The sequence below is a fragment of the Synchytrium microbalum genome, assembly GCF_006535985.1.
Source record: "Synchytrium microbalum strain JEL517 chromosome Unknown SmJEL517_scf0005, whole genome shotgun sequence".
NCBI lineage: Eukaryota > Fungi > Chytridiomycota > Chytridiomycetes > Synchytriales > Synchytriaceae > Synchytrium > Synchytrium microbalum.
In genome coordinates, this window is record NW_022158354.1 from 996,029 (window position 1) to 1,012,523 (window position 16,495).

Consider the following 16,495-nt stretch of genomic DNA (forward strand, 5'->3'; position numbering starts at 1 on the left):
TCAAATTCAAAAGAGTGATTGCTAAGCAACTTCTCGTTATCCTTCCTTAAGAGCAAACTAGTCAACAAAAGCCATCCTGATATCCGTTTGTCAAGCTATATATTATAATCAAAGAAAAAGGGTTGCCTTTTAGACAATATAACACGGCTGATGGTCAATAGATATAGAGTCCACCCTCAAACAGCACTTTCCCCCATCTTTTCATATACATATACAACCTAATAAAAGCCCTTCCTTCCTTCTCTCTGCTCGATATGGATATTTTCTCATTCTAAAACAAACTACTTTTATATAACCCAGCAACAATTACATGGCATTCTTGTTTGCAAAGATTTTTTCGACGGCTTGTCTCGGTGTCATGATTTCCTCCGCATCACGATCTGGAATCTCGATATTGAATTCGTCTTCCATGGCCATTGTGATTTCCACTTGGTCTAGAGAGTCGAGGCCCAAGTCATTGATAAAGTGTGAGTCCAAGGATAACTAGTTGGGTGAGATATGAGATGAGTTTACATTGGTTGGGAGAGCAGTGTTTGTGGTAAGTTGACAAGTATAGTATTAAGCTCAACCAAAACGTAACACCCAAAGAGAAGAGGAATCTCCATAGGTCAACTAGCTTGTACCCCTCATATAGACTATGATATACCCATACATTATCGTACCTTTGCCTGTTCGACCTTGTCAAAGTCCCGCAACAATTGCATGACTCTGTCTTCGATGCCTTGTATAGTCAATGGCCCCTTGCCAGCCGAGTAGAAGCGAGTAGTGGGGAGTACCGAGTTGGCAGTGGATTGATGATGCGATGGCCAGGATGGAAGCAAGATGGATGTCGAAGCAGCTCGGTTTATACAGTTGGAAGTGCTTGCAGTGATGGATGATAGTGCTACAGCTACAGATGGAGCTGCAGTGCGGGTCATGCGTCTGGCGAGGACATTACGGGCGACTTGGCTGGCTAGCATTCCTGTTCCCTAATTTATACAATTGGTAGCTTGTTTTTTCGTTTTTTGTGAGGAGAGGAAGAATTAAGATGTTTGATGGAATGTTGGCACATGGAGAGAAGGAGAGGAGGGAGAATCGTGTCGTTTGTCTCGATATTATATTCTTTATATAGCAAACACGAAGCTTGATATTTAGTTGGGCGAGAATATCCGACACGACGACCTTGTTTCGCGGAGTTGCGAGCTTATCGATGTGCAAATAGTAAAGAGCACGTCCAGATTTATTTTTAAATCCATTTCCTACACGCTATTACGCCTACTTATCCATAAACACACCATCCGTCTGGAATTGTTGAGTACGCATTCTGCTCAAAAACACAACCAGCAAACAACCATGTCCAGGTTAATAGCATCGAGCCTATTGTCACGGCGCATCGCCACTCCGGCATTGATAGCGCCGGCCGTCTTGCCTCTTCAAAGAAGGAATATTTGGGAAAGGGTACGCATCTTTATGTTTTGTGTGTTTTGAAGCTGCATGTTGTGATGATGTTGACAGATGTATCATATGCTAACTTGAAACATCTGCATCCTTTTGATAGCCTGCTAAACCACTGAAGGCAAGCTTCACTCTCATCATTCAATCCCAACAAAAGAACTGGGTTGCAATCAACTCTGACATCTTGGACACCAAGTCATGTCGAATTGTTGACCATACACTATCTGCATCCTTTATTTTAGGAATGGAGCAAGGTCGAGGTCGAAGAAAAAGTCCTCGACATGTTACTAGATGCTGCCAAAGTCGACGAAGACAAGTATGTTGGTCAACGCCATTTTGGCTTGCTTGCTACTTTGAACTCTGTTATTACAATGATGCAAACTCGTCACAACATGAATACTTGAGCTTTACTCATTCTATTACTTTACAATTTAGGATTACTCTCGAAGCAAATCTATCATACGACCTATTAATGGACGATAGGGAACGATTTGGTTTATATTGGGACTTGCAAGAAGAATTCCAGTTCAATATCGCCCCTCTAAGGTATACAACGTCTGCTAAGAAGAGTGTTGACCACAATGCCGTCTTACCTCCTGACCTTTGTTTTTTCTTGATAATAGGAGGTTCTCTAGAGACTTGGCTTCTGGGCGAGAGGTAGGTTGCATTCTCACTTGAAAGCAATAGTGACGGTTGAGATTCTTAACCCATCAAATCATCATAGGCTGCTGACTGGGTCGCATCCTACTTGGAGCAACACCAACGGTTGAGATTCTAGAAACCGTTTAAAATATTCTCTTCTTTGGAATACTACTATATCAATAAACAAAACTTCAAAATGAATATCGACCCCCAACACATTCGAATTCGTTTCCGGAGAAGCGGCTGCGAACAGCGGTGAGATGCGCGGGGAGAGAAGCGGACGGGTTTGAAAGCTGCGACAGTATACCTGCACCAAGTCAGCATTTCCAACTATTCTTCCAGCAACAGACACACCATGTGCTTTTTCAATATACTGTTTCTTTGTTTATGCCAGGACAACAAAATATAGACAAGGAGTATTTGGTTTATCTTTTATGCGACCACAGTCTTGGCGACCTGAGCAGCAATCCTAAACAGAATGGAAAGGCATGAGAACAGACTCTTGGGATAAAGTGTAGACGCTTATGCGGAACTTACAGATCCAAATCCTTTTGGCCTTCAGTAGTGATTTTTCGGCCACTAGATAGAATGAGAAGGAAGATCTGAATGAGTGGCATGAACTGTGTATTTATCCTCCATAATTTTTTTTTTTGCTCTATTTAGAGAGTAGCTTCTGCCGGACATGTTCGAGCATCAAGACTCTCTCCATCATTTCCAGACACTGCCGACAGGATTGTTTCTGACAGTGCCATATGACAGCACGGAACAACAAACAAATTCGCAGTGTACGAATATCTTACCCGGAAGGATCCTTTTCCAAGACCTTGATCTTTTCTAGAGCTTGCAAGACCTTTCGGGCAACGGAACCCGAAGACACTTGAGAGAAATGTGGTCGTGACCCCCTGTTCTTGTTTCCACTCTTCATCTTCCTTAAGGCACCAACTCCTACACCTCCTCGCAAGTATATGTGACGGGCGACGGCAGCTAATAAAAATGAGAAAATATATGAATAGGGAAGAAAGATGTGGTCGTCAACTCAAAATGGTGGTGTTTGGGCTGGTCTCATCCACAATGTCTCGAAATGTCGTCCATCCTATGGATGCTCCATCTCTTCCCATTCGCCGTATCTAAATAGCAGCAGAAAATATAACCTATATCGTACCAGCACGAGTGTAAAACCAGTCAGGGTCATAAGGAGCCAATTCCTTGTAAGTAGCAGTCTTGACCAAATCAACCCATTTTGGGACTTCGAGCTTGCCAGTTCTCTTCAAGTAGGCAGCGTATGCTGTTACGAATGCATGTGGGTTGACGTCTTTTACGTTGGTACCAGGCATGCTAAGAATAATATATGTTTTAGTAATGAAATGGTTGTTTGAATGCTGTGAAGCTTTCTTTTTGGCCAGTGCAAAAACATCAAACTGGGAGAAAGAAGGGCGTGCGTGGATTCATCCAGTGGCTATACGTATGTTGAGATATAGGTGGTACTTACGCTGCTCCTCTTTGTTGGGGATTAATCAAACTTTTGTAGGTGAAGGTGCGAAAGAAATGTTAAATGGAACGTCGTGTATAAGCCACATCCATCCAAACCACAATATGACAGAAACAACTGGCAAAGGAAGGTTTGACGCAGGGTAAGAGGGACATATTAACGTATTAACATTTTAATGTCCCTGAATAATTCAATCGTGGTATCGTTACCTTCAAAACACTCTCGGACTTCCAACACTGAATCTTAAACTGTCTTAATGCTACGGATCTATGTTCTTTACGTGATTTATACATACTAATTAGCTCATTTATATACTTGAATGGTTATGTTACTAGACCTCTCCCAGGTCCTTCACTCGGACCAGCCCTCAAACGTTACAAAAACGACAACGACAACCACTACCACCACCCTCACAATCCACTCCACTACTGATGTAAAGCCGCTAAAGCAGCAAAGACATCCTCAAACTCGGAATTATCATGCTCGCCATCAGATATCTCCTCATCATCGTCCTCTTCATCTTCACTGTCATCCGAGTCTTCTGGAGCTTCATGGTTGACTGCGTTTAAGCATATTCGAGTCTCACCATTTATGATCGGACCTGCTACCCAGTCGATTACGATATTAAGAGGAGTTGTTGCGGCCGTAATTCGTTTCTTCAAGGCTCGGCATCTACCACGTCGCTTGATTCCTTGCAGGCCTTCTAGTAGATTTTCACTGCGAGTGGAGATTCCAGTAAACGGAGGGCATCCGATGGTGAGTTTCTCTGCTTTTGCATGTAGCTCACTACGGTTTGTTGCTCCTGTTAATACAGCATCTACATCCATAATCCGAAAGCGGGGTGTAACTTCCAAAGCCTGCATATTGGACAAGGTCGATACCAAGTTAATCATCATTGCTTCTGTCAAGTCAAAGTTATCCAGCATCAAATTCTTCATATTCGGACAATGATTGATAATGAGTCTCACATCGAATTCGTCCTCGGTATACGACGAGAGACGAAGACGTATGAGCTGACTCCCACGATTTGCTATAAAAGTGTCGAATCTACTACGACGAGCATCTGCGACTGACATGTTTACATGTGTGAGACATCCAAACCCATCAAGTTCGAATATTGGGCGATCTATATGCATTACGAGGTCGTGTGGGATATGAGGGCCGTCAGATACTCCGTCTTCGAGCATCTGGACGAAGGTACGAGTATGTATCAGAGTGATTGTCTTTAGTGTGGAGCGACTGGATTCTAGTAAATTAGAGATATCGGAGGGGTGGAAGTCAGTTGATCTACGGATAGCAAGAGTTCTGAGCTGAGTATTTTGATCCTTAAAAGCCGCTAAATGAGCAGTCCTCATCCTAATATCTGACAAAGATAGCTCACGGAGGTTGACGTATTGTGCCAGACATGTATCTCCCATTTCAATCATATCGACCTTGTTCAAAGTCAAATCTTTCAGGGAATCTGTGCTGTTAGCTCCTAGAGCCTTCAATATACCCTGTCCACGAATCCCTGTATATGATAAGGTCTCGATTTGTTGCGACCTAAGGAATGCTGCAACACCATCTAGTCTGCGAATCACTCGCTCCCGATATAGATGTACGTGTTTGATGACTGGTGATTTCCTGGCGACGAATTCGGCAAATTCTGGAGAATTACATAGAGAAGGCGCTATATCCAGCTTCGTAATGGTCGTTGGGAAATATTGGAGCAACGTTTTAAAGTGTGAGATACCTTTACCGAATATAAACGAGGCTTGCGTACAAGCTTTCACTAGTTGAATGGCTGTTTCTAAAGTAAGTCCCTTGACTTTTTCAGCAATTCGATTCGCTCGTGTACGTTTGAGGCCCGATTCGAATTCCGGCTTCCAGCTATTATATAGATATTCGCTCAAATGCAATGTCTGCACTCTCGAGAGAGCGTTTTGATTGTATCCTGTAGTTTGCGTCTGTATGTTCTGCAAGATGAGGAAAATGCATTCGCCCTCACAGTGCGTCATGTTGGCTTTCATTTGCTTGCGAGTCCTCTAAGCAGACAAGAAGACATGAGAATCACATGACACGGAACGAAGTATTGGCAAAGTTCAACAGGAGTCAGATTTCAAATGGTGCATCCTCGTGGAGAGTTCAAATGGAGCACGGGAAACTAACCTGTCCAATCTCTCGATACAAGTACTTGACTGCAATACCATTCATATCTTTACAGGCTCTGGAAAGTGTACCAAGACTACCTTCGGAAGCCTTTGACAGAATGATGCCCCAAACCTCATGAGGCAGATGAGTGTCTGCAAGTTTCCAAAACGATTCATAGTGAGCTTCAACTTGACATGTACACGTGTATCGTTCTATACCTTCTGGTCGACTCATCGCGACAGATTTGCAACCAATTGGTATGTGTGATGTTGGTGATGAGCTAGGTAAGACGATTCTAGGTTAGATCAAGATAAAAAGAACGTTCAACACATCCAGTATGGTTTGATATTGCACTTGAAACGTACCCAGCTTCTGACGACAAAGCATCACCCATCATGGTCCACAAACTTGAATTTCAAATGACCAACGCGAATAAATCTTATTAGATTCGAGCCGCAATGAGTGCCTAACTCCAAGATCGAATCGACTTTATGCCTTGCTAGACGTTTACAGCTGTTCTTTGAAAGCTTTGAGGACTGGGCGTGAAATGTGCGATCAAGAAGGTGAATACTAAGATCACAGGGATACGAGACATCTCATGACTTAGGAAATTGCAAAACTTGTTTTCACGTGTAGAATAATCGTTGACACGTATATTTAGTATTTAATTAGTTTCCTGTTTGCGATTACACGTTTTACAAGTACGATTGTTGTTGGCCCGTAACACCATATAATACACGAGCCTTAATCCATTCTTCAGCAGTAATCTTGCGCTGCTTTTCCTCAACTGTGTCTTCGGGTATGAAAGGCGATGGTATTCTCTCCAAAACTACGGCATCCTCTGGTCGTGCGAAATAGACTACAGAATGTCGGGTCATGTGCCTTTGAAATGCTGGTGGGGCTGTCACCCTATGCAAGTTGGATCTCCAGTATCCTATGATTAGACGTGGTTGAGGTTCAGATTGTCTGATCGTTGTTGAATATAGCAGCAGGTTTGAATATTGGGATTGTGCGTACCTTTAGTCCAATGCTGCACCGCATCCCCCAGATTAACTATAATCGAGCCGTCCAGCGGGCGCACGTAGCGCCATTGTTTATCTTCTGGATCGCAAATCTGCAATCCACCTACAGATTGCGTAAAAAGTAACGTCACACTACCATAATCGGTATGAGCGAATAATAATTCGTTCTTTTCGAATTCTGGAGGCGGTGGGGGATATCTAGTTTGCAAAGTTCGTATGTTGAGATGCTTGGTTCAAATCATCGAATTCACAGTCCAGTCTCGGGCATACTGTAAAAGACGAATCTGATCACCAGATTTGGCCTCAAATCGGTGACGAGAGAGGAGATAGTTGGCACCGCCAGCTTCTTTGGGTATTTCGAGCACTTCAGCACAAATTTTCAAAATGTCGCAAACAAGGGAGTGACATTCTTCAGCGAATGCCTTCGTCTTTGGGTAAGCGTCGACTAGTGGACGTACTAACATGCAAAAGTTGTGAGATTCGGGGTCGAGACAACATACTGTTACGAAACATAGCTCGAGTGAATTTCCGTACATTGATTCTGAGCAGCGACTGGATCACGTAACAAGTCCTTCGAAATGTTGTACATTTCATTGCTAGAAGGTCATGGTTGATCAAATCAACGCTTCATTCCAGAATCAGCTTCCCAATGCCCTTACTGGTCTCCATTGTTAGCACCAGGCATTTTCCTAGGAGCCTTATACCCAAAGTAGTTCCCAGTAGTTCCCATTTCATATTTTTCTTTCTCGGCAGCTGGTTGAGCAAAGACGTCCTTGGCCTATGGTCAGCGAGTGGATAATGGGTGTCAACAGACGGCGATCAACAAAAATCTTCAAATATCTTGGAAGTCGAGGATTCCAGATATTTCAGAGCTTTGAAGAGCACTCATGGCATACCAATTGAAAAGAACCATCAATGAGATTCTTGTCAATGGGATGATTAATCAACACGAAAAATCCAAGGGTTCTAAAAATTAGGACATCTATCAGATGAGATCTATGTTCAGAACTTGCAAAAGCCGGGCTTATGAGCTCGACAATTTACCTTGCTGCATCGTTAATCTGTTTCTTCAACAATTCACGATTTTGTGAATGTAACTTCCAATCGACCACAGCGATCTTCACTGTGTCGATGGAGTCCCATGGATCTGACATGACTTTAAAAGTGTGCAACTGCCGGCTCAAGCGATGCTGGTGGTTGGGATTCCTCAACTTTCAATGATAGCTGCTGTGTTTCACAAAGTCAGATGGGGTCCATGACAAGGGTGACGTCGCGACTCTCACCGCGTTGAGACAATATTGGATCCCACACCTAAGTATTCTGCTCACTTCAACAGAGCGATCGGCTAGTGTTTTTATCTCTAATGAAAAGAAACCGTCTTGAACTCGTGATTGACTGTATAGTACAACATTTAATAATTTGGCACTTTACTTCTACTGCAATACTATAGGAGTGAAGAAGCTGATTTTAAAATTGACTTGCACTCGGCCGTAATTTCCTTTACAATTTCTTCAGCACCGACATTGACTCTTTCAACAAGCCCTATACCGCTTCCAACCGGAAGCCCCACGACTTCCCAGTCTACCTGTGGAGGTCTGTCACGATTTGCTACCTTTAAGCGTTCGATTAGAATGGGTAGTGACGTGTCTTTAGTTGCAAACGCCTCGGTTAAGCGATTTCTCGCTACTCGATTTGAATAGTGTGCGCCGAAAGTGTTTGGTCCCGGCAGCACGTCGTAAGCCAAGCTAGTTGTAGTTACAGGTGTTGATGTTGATGATGCCTGTTTAGCGAGTTTTCCGTATTGTAATTTGAAGGCTGGGGCTGAAAGAGACTCTTGACAAGTCGCAAACCGGGTGCCGATTACTACACCACTAGCTCCTAACATCAAAGCAGCTATGTAAACGTGGATATGTATTCAGTATAGTTCAACGAGATGTGAAAAGTCATCAAGGGGGCTTACCAGCTACCTGTCTTCCAGTTACAATTCCTCCTGCTGCAAGGAGTGGCGGTGGCTTCCAGCCGTTGAACTCACAGTCCCTACTCACAGCCTTGACAAGTAGGGGTAGATGTACCATTTGACCTTCTGCAAGCGGATTCATATGGCCGCCAGCCTCATACGATTGAGCCACAAGTATATCAGCGAGTCGCACGGCGTCTAAAGCCTCTTGGATGGTATTGACTTGCAGTATTATTTTGGTTTCTGGCGAGTCACGTTTGACATAATCGACGATTTTAGGGGTGAGTGCGCCGAATGCAAACCAAAGACCTTTCGGTTTTAGTGATACAGCAGTTTTCAAGCCTTGTATCAGTCCATCGGGAGTTTTGCGATTGAGCAGCAGCCCAATTCCTATACCACCATTATTGCAAATTTCCGTTGCCTCCTTGTAGTTTGTGCGAGTCCATTCCTCGTTGGGGGAGAATCCTAACAGTCATGGAAATGTGAGAAGTTCTGCATCTCAGGGCAAAACCACAGTCATCTCATGCTCACCAATAAAACCAAACCCACCAGCTTTCGTAACAGCCCCGGCCTGGTGTGAGCGTTTGTATCAGCAACATAATTGTTTGGAGTTTGGAGGGCGAAATGTTGAATGGTTTACGAGCTTAGCACCACTAGTTCCGGCCATTGGCGCATTCAATATGATAGCTCCACCAAGTAAATCATTGAGACGCGTCATTTTAGCCCTGTTCATTGTAAATGGTGTGAGTTTGTCGAGCTTGTTACAAATCATTTTAGTCATTCACACTGCCAATACGTTGTTCGCTATAGTACTCGTTGCACAAGTTGGAGATCCTCGCTACCTGCTAGTACGCTTTATATCACAACGGATCTGCCAAGAGAAATCCTTCTTGTTGTTGTCCTAGCCACGAATCGTTTGGAAATAACAAACCAAGAATGCCATCTTTACGAGAACGCCCTCAGGCCTCTAAGGAAACTGACAGTGATTCATCTTCTAGAGTCACGCGTGAAAAGAAGGCAAGTCCTTGAAATATCATCTCTTATTCATTCGCATTGTCTGATCTGAGAAACCGTCATCAACAATTGTTGGTTGGCTGTTGCTCCAAACAATATACCAGCATTCCAAACTACCATGTTACTGATTAAATCTACTACTTGCAATACAGAAACAACCATCACCAACGTGTGGAATATGTCATTGTGTGGATTCAACTTCGCCAATGTTCGATCCAAAACTCCAATTGACTTGCTCTTCTTGGTACGTCTTTGATCGTGTTAAACATGATCTCAGAGCTGATTCTTTACTTTCAATAGTGGTCTTACTGGTAGGAACTGAATGATTGTGTATCTTGCTTGGACTTTCTTCGCTGATCTTCCAACCAAAACATAGCACATCCAAGCTGCTTGACAAAGGACGATATTACAGAAGACATGATTGATATGATCAAAAGCTATCCCTGGCAATGCGCTGATTGTCGAACCTGTGAAGCTTGCAGAAGTGGACAATCTGTACGGGTGCAGTAGCAATCAGCTGTTTTCAACCAACTGTTGCTATAATCCTTACTGTTAGGAGGACTTGCTCTTCTTTTGTGACTCGTGTCTGAGAGGATATCATACTTTCTGTGTCTTTCCACCATTAGATGAAGTTCCAACGGGTACGACCTGTGTCCAGAACATGTTTAGCTTGTTTTGCTCAACGTTTTCTCTATCTAGGCGATTGGTTTTGCAACACTTGCAAAGGTCAACGTCAGTTGACACTGTAAGCCTCGTGATTCTTGTGCCTTCGCTGCTAGGTTGCTAACGAGCCCACACTAGACCCGTCAAACGAGGAAATCTAGCCGACGAAAGCTCACCTCCAAAACGAAGGAGGAAGGAGAAACCACATAGCCCTAGACTTCCTATCGCCCAATTAGCTCTCATAGCTAATACAATAGCATCGCCTGCATCGTCAACAACTCATATGTCAACCGCATCGCCACCACCACAACCACTTACTCCAAAACGACCAGTTAAACCGATACCTGCTGCTACACCTAAACTGCCAACCATTAAACTGACTGTCAAAGGGTCGCCGAAAATAGTTAGTATTCGTCCACCACCTGGTTTGAACGGCGAGGGTAGCAGTAAAGGTGATCAACTCGCTGTCAAAGACCATGATACCATCGAGCTGTTTTATGGTGGGAAATTGAATGCTGAAGAGGCTGATACCAAGAAGGGGTTGCCTGGTAAAAAGGATCGGAAGAGATTTGATGTAGCTCGAGAACACTCCAAGGTGAGAAACCAACATAACTTTTGGCAAACTGGCACCGAGAGTCTGACCTGTACATTGCACGTAGCAATATCTTCCACCATCTGCGCATGATCATCCAGAAATAGAAGACATGCAGTCTAATGATGGAGAAGAGGGTCCAGCCGTCAAGATCAAGCATGTGCAATTTGGAGATTTCGAGATCGACACTTGGTTTGCTTCTCCCTATCCTGAAGAATTTCATTCGCAGCAGAAACTCTTCTTATGTGAATATTGTCTCAAGTATATGAAGAGTTCTTATATGCTTGGAAGACACAAGGTACGTTTATTATTGCAGCTTGCTCCTTCTTTTGCAACTACACAAACTACCTCCTGTGGTCTCTTCACCTTCTCTGACCACTTCTCCAATTAGCTCAAGTGCCCGCTGACGCATCCACCTGGTGATGAAATCTACAAGGATGGGATTGTCTCCATCTTTGAAGTTGATGGCCGAAAAAATAAGGTAGATTTCATGGATTTTCCAAAGCTGATCTAAAATCAAGTGGTTTGACTGTCTTGATCTCCTAGATATACTGTCAGAATCTTTGTTTGCTGGTCAAGATGTTTCTAGATCACAAGACGCTGTATTATGATGTAGAACCCTTCCTGTTCTACGTCATGACTGAAAAGGATGATACGGGACATCATTTCGTTGGATACTTTTCAAAGGTAGGACTGCACAAAAAATGTCCTTACGAGCGAGGTACAAATATGTCACCCCTTTTGCTAGGAAAAACGATCGGCAGCCAATTATAATCTATCATGTATCATGACATTGCCAATTCATCAGCGGAAGGGGTATGGAAACTTTCTCATAGACTTTAGTGAGTCAACAATTGATTTTGTTTACACAATGGACTTTTCCGGTTCCAATCATATTTTGCATTCGCCAGGTTATCTCTTATCGAAAAAGGAAGGTAAACCAGGATCTCCAGAAAAGCCTCTGTCAGATCTTGGTCTGCTAAGTTATCGCAACTATTGGAGGACTGTGATAATGCAGGAATTGGCCACTAATCCAACAACCTTGTCCATTCAAGGTATTCAGCTTTTAAGACGTACTTTTTCTTGGTTTACAGAAAGCTCACCGTCACCTGCCTTTCAATTTTTTTGTTCAGAATTGTGTGAAAGGACATGCGTCACTATCGATGACATAGTATCAACTCTGACAAATATGGATATGATCATGAAGAATGCATACGGAGACTACGTGATTCGGTATAATTATGAGCTCATCACTGCTTTTCTCGATAACATGGCCAAGAAGAATTACACAACTGTAAAACCAGACTTGCTACGATGGTCACCATTCCTATTTAAAGCTGCCAACAATCCGCCTCCGGAAGAAGTGCAGGAAGAGGAGGAAGAAGGAACGAATGGAGAAACTGTTGGAGATGAGGACGACAAGCAACGTAAAGTTGCGGGAGACAAGGATGACAAGCAGCGTAAGAAGTCAGCTGAAGTCGAAGGGGAGGAGGAGGTAGAAGACGAACAGGAGGACGAGGACGAAGACGAGGAAAACTCAGAGGAGGAGGAGGCTGATGCAGAGGAGGAGGAGGAAGAAGAAGGTGATGAAGGAGAAGATGATAGCGAAAGTGATGTCTATAAGGAGCGTGGACGTGGAAGTAGCTCGTCATCATTTTAAGTAGCATGCTCCAGAATTCAATATACTACTATGATCAAGATTTGTACCCTTTAGTAGGAAAACTCTATTGCAGCGTTTGCTCCACGTAGTGAAACGAGAGGAACATAGGAGGCGAGTGTCACAATAGGATGTTTGTCGTTATATTGTTACTTTGATATATCTTCTTGCCATGATCAAGCGAGGATCTATAGTACGCGATTGTTGTTCTCAACTGAACAACAAGAAACCAAACAAATCTAGCGACATCTGTCGCGTAAATGATACCGCTCATGTGTTTATCGTGCTTGTGAACATTGGAATAAATAGAACTACGACGCGTCCAGGTTGTCCAAACATGTTTCTGTTGATTCGACATACTCCTTCAACAAAACACATAACAAGCCATGAGTTTGAGTGAATGGTGACCTTATCTGCACTAAACACGTAGCAATCTCATTCAAAAGCATTCGGAACTATCGTATCATGGCACGAAAGCCAAAGTAAGTCCTTTCTTGAGCTGCAAATGTCGGCGGAATGGTGTCTTTTTCGTTTCGGTTTTCAGGGCAAGGCGATGATCAATCTGATGACGAGATTGATCTTGATGATCAGAACGTGGGCCCTGGACTTGCTTTCGTATGAGTTACAATGAGGGTACATTACGACACATCATCAGCATCAAAGCACCATGATCAACTCGTTTGCTTTCAATCCACGAGAGAGACAAGCTCAATCATATTTCATGTTCATAATGTATAGATTCGTACTGATTATCGGCCCCACGTATGCTGGCAAGACTGCACTCTTGAACGCTTTGATGGGAAACAAATTCTTGCAGCTTTGCGTAAGTTTGCTATAAACACCCTGTAATACTCAAATGAACGGTAAGGCCATATTGAAGCTCTACGTAGAGTTACCCAACTACCATCAAATTGAAAGGGGAGTTCACGATCGGCGAAGGCAACGATGCACTCACTATCAAGGTCAAGGAGATTGGAGGTGATGAAAGTCTGCTGGAACTCCGAAAGCAATGCATTGCCAAGGCTGGGATGATAGTCCTTTTGGGAGACCTTTCAGCTCGAAAAACATTTATCAAAATCCAAGAAAATGTGAGTTTTTATGCAAGATGCAGTCTCTGGCCTTATGTGAATACTTCTTTCAATACATTGTAGCTCTTATCACAACTTGATGAAGCCAAACCTGGGTGGAGAAGGTCTACTATACTTGTTGGCACAAAACATGATCAACGGGTTGCCGGAGATTACAAGCACCTTGCCACGGATCAAGTAAGCATTGTTCTGGCAATTGGTTGGAATAGCCTTTACGTATTCGTCCTGATTCCTCTTCACCCAATCTTGCCCATCATGTAGTTCTTCGACTATGCCAATGAATGGGGCATCTCAAAGTATATCATGGTCAGCTCCAAGAAAAAGACCAATCTCTCCGAACTGAACGACTTGATTCTCGAATTGGCTCGTACTGTCGGAATATCAAACAAGAGGAAACAAAAGCATTGTATGATGATGTGACCAAAAGTAGACGTTGTTGGAAAGGTGGAAGAAAGGATAGTAAATTTGAGGGATTTCGACGACGGGGTGGAGACCTTAGGTAAATGTTTGAGTGATACTGTAGTATACGGTCTTGCATTTTCAACAATATAACAAAACGAGCAACTAAAAAAAACCTTGCACAAGTTCATCCATGCGGGGCAACTTTAGGTAAGCCGCCTTTTCTTTCCAGGTCATTGTCCTCGTATTGATGTTGCTCGCCTCGCTTTCATCAGGCATCTCTCGACCGTACACGGTGCTTTGAAAATTGGAAAGCAACAATCTGTTTCTTCAGTGGAGGTGCTTCTAAAACTAGTTTTTCAGGAGGAGCAAAAGACCAAAACACACTTTTATACTATGACAAAAACTCGCTACACTGAATGGAGGCCGGATGGCCATCGTGACGCTGACATTTTTGATTGATGTTTTTGGACGCAAACCATCAGATATCATCGAGGACGGCATCAATCTTAGCATTATACTCTTCAATCGAGTTGCCTTGCTCACGATCTGTTATTCATTTGTCTCTTGGGAGTACACGGGAAACTCAAGACTGCTCACCACAGAACTAACTGCTGTGTTAATGTGTTCTTGCGGAACCGACAATCCACAAAACAGAGGTACTGTCTAGTGGAGCTGCCTCGGTTTGCCTGGATCGGTTTGCCTGGATTTGATTCTGATTGATGAGGTACACATATATACATCGCTTGAGTCAGCATGGCTCAGTTTAGAACTACTTCTGGTGCCTACGAATACAGAACAATCGAAAGTATTATGTGAGTGATAATTAAGTCCAGGAATATCACGGAAGGTGAAAATATTACACACACCGATTTAAGAACCTGTCGAAACCCTCAGGCCAACAGACGATGATACGTACAGGAGAAGCTTTTTGTGACAATCGATCAGCACAACCACAACTGCCTTTCTTGCTTTTATCATCTTCTGTTTTTATGGAAACTAGGCTATGCGACAATGTTATTCTTATTGGATGGTGGGTCTTATCAGGCTGATACATGACGTTGACATACTGCTAGGAATTTATAGATGTTGGTAATGATACACACCAAGACCTTGATTGCACCTTCATCTGGTTCAGATTTATCCAAAGGCTTGGACTCAGGTGGACAATGCCATAAAGGCGATACAACCGAGTTGAGCGGCCGTCATATAAGTCTCCTCCTCGTACACGGTGGAAGACATACGAAACGTAGAGCAAAGGTTCTAGCTCGCTGCTTGACAAAGAGATTGAGAAGTCTGGCAACAGACGGGATTGATAATGACTTTCTGTGTCCCATACGTTTTATCGTAATAGCAGTCGAGTAGTCCGTAAAAGTTCCAAACACCTGAATACGTTCAGCAAACGTAGATGCTACTGGATATACATCTAGATCCCTGTCAGGAATGCACTCTGTGTCCAATCCCTTCAAGCATTGCTTCAAGATGGCGTCCATGGGCATTGTTTCAATGATTCGAGTCTGTGCAATAGCAATGAGGGCACCAATGAGATCTCGAAACCATTTCGTCGGGGAAAGATTTGATTGCAAATTAGGTAAGAATGGTAAGAAACGATGATCCCGTAAAGAGGCAGCTACCTTGTTATTGCCATACCTTAATACATATTGGCAAGATAAACCATTTGCAAGCAAGTATTCAGCCATCTTGACCTTGCCTGTTGGGACTTGCAGAGTGTGGGAGTTGATTTCGATTGATGTTGGGAATGTGTTGATGACCTACGAATTGAGGAAGAAGATCGAGTCGACCAAGCTGAGCAGTATCTGTAACACGCTAACGAAAAAGGATTGAAATACCTTTGGCATGCTGCTGTTGACTGCTGTTAATTCATTGTAGGCAGGAGGTTTCTGACGATGACTGAATATCCCAAGGCAGTGACAGAAGAACATTAATCTAATATCAAAAATTTGCTATGGTCCTATGAGTGATGAGATTGCAGATAAACTGCTGGTCCTTGTTGGCTTTCCCTTGCTTGAGTGCAATATGAGGTAAGAAGATCTTTCCTCTCTAGAGATGCTACGGCCTACCAATAGAATCAGTATAACTACGATCGATTCAGACGAGACATAACGTGTCTGGACTCGCAACGCAACTCGATGCATAAGGAAAATGGCGGTGTAAAGCTTGCTTCTACGGGAGGTGTGCCTGCAGACCATGCTGAACAAGCGGAGACCAAACCACGCTGAAGAGGAAGGAAGAGCCTATTCTAGTATAATTATATACTTTCTGCTGATTCGGGTCTTTCCATTCACACTCTCCTTTACTGTGCCCGACAAATATTGAAGTTTGGTTTTTATGAAGGTCTTCAACGTGTTTAAATCACTTAGATGCATATAGAAGCACTCAGAAGTTGA

At 43.3% G+C, this 16,495-nt stretch overlaps 5 protein-coding genes across 5 annotated transcripts; 2 read left to right on the forward strand and 3 right to left on the reverse strand.

Moving 5' to 3' along the window:
* Positions 1–306: 306 nt before the first annotated feature.
* SmJEL517_g01659 (uncharacterized protein) lies at positions 307–959 on the reverse strand (the record flags this gene model as incomplete). Its single annotated transcript, XM_031167587.1, has 2 exons — positions 307–483; positions 663–959. 2 exons carry the CDS (start codon positions 957–959, stop codon positions 307–309), a joined length of 474 nt encoding a protein of 157 aa, XP_031026478.1.
* A 373-nt stretch (positions 960–1,332) lies between these two features.
* Positions 1,333–2,212, forward strand: SmJEL517_g01660 (uncharacterized protein; the record flags this gene model as incomplete). Its single annotated transcript, XM_031167588.1, has 6 exons — positions 1,333–1,437; positions 1,538–1,597; positions 1,677–1,750; positions 1,870–1,980; positions 2,058–2,091; positions 2,159–2,212. 6 exons carry the CDS (start codon positions 1,333–1,335, stop codon positions 2,210–2,212), a joined length of 438 nt encoding a protein of 145 aa, XP_031026578.1.
* A 296-nt stretch (positions 2,213–2,508) lies between these two features.
* On the reverse strand, positions 2,509–6,092 carry SmJEL517_g01661 (uncharacterized protein; the record flags this gene model as incomplete). Its single annotated transcript, XM_031167589.1, has 8 exons — positions 2,509–2,545; positions 2,614–2,655; positions 2,877–3,060; positions 3,239–3,411; positions 3,995–5,589; positions 5,714–5,847; positions 5,914–5,990; positions 6,061–6,092. 8 exons carry the CDS (start codon positions 6,090–6,092, stop codon positions 2,509–2,511), a joined length of 2,274 nt encoding a protein of 757 aa, XP_031026579.1.
* Positions 6,093–6,390: 298 nt separating this feature from the next.
* SmJEL517_g01662 (uncharacterized protein) lies at positions 6,391–7,871 on the reverse strand (the record flags this gene model as incomplete). Its single annotated transcript, XM_031167590.1, has 7 exons — positions 6,391–6,629; positions 6,713–6,915; positions 6,988–7,174; positions 7,252–7,313; positions 7,377–7,495; positions 7,614–7,683; positions 7,762–7,871. The coding sequence occupies 7 exons, from the start codon at positions 7,869–7,871 to the stop codon at positions 6,391–6,393; spliced, it is 990 nt and encodes a 329-aa protein (XP_031026580.1).
* A 2,023-nt stretch (positions 7,872–9,894) lies between these two features.
* Positions 9,895–12,603, forward strand: SmJEL517_g01663 (uncharacterized protein; the record flags this gene model as incomplete). The annotated part of the gene is made up of 12 exons (XM_031167591.1): positions 9,895–9,932; positions 9,989–9,999; positions 10,065–10,183; positions 10,245–10,329; positions 10,388–10,433; positions 10,490–10,946; positions 11,011–11,241; positions 11,335–11,424; positions 11,490–11,630; positions 11,692–11,785; positions 11,855–11,998; positions 12,077–12,603. 12 exons carry the CDS (start codon positions 9,895–9,897, stop codon positions 12,601–12,603), a joined length of 1,983 nt encoding a protein of 660 aa, XP_031026581.1.
* Positions 12,604–16,495: the final 3,892 nt, after the last annotated feature.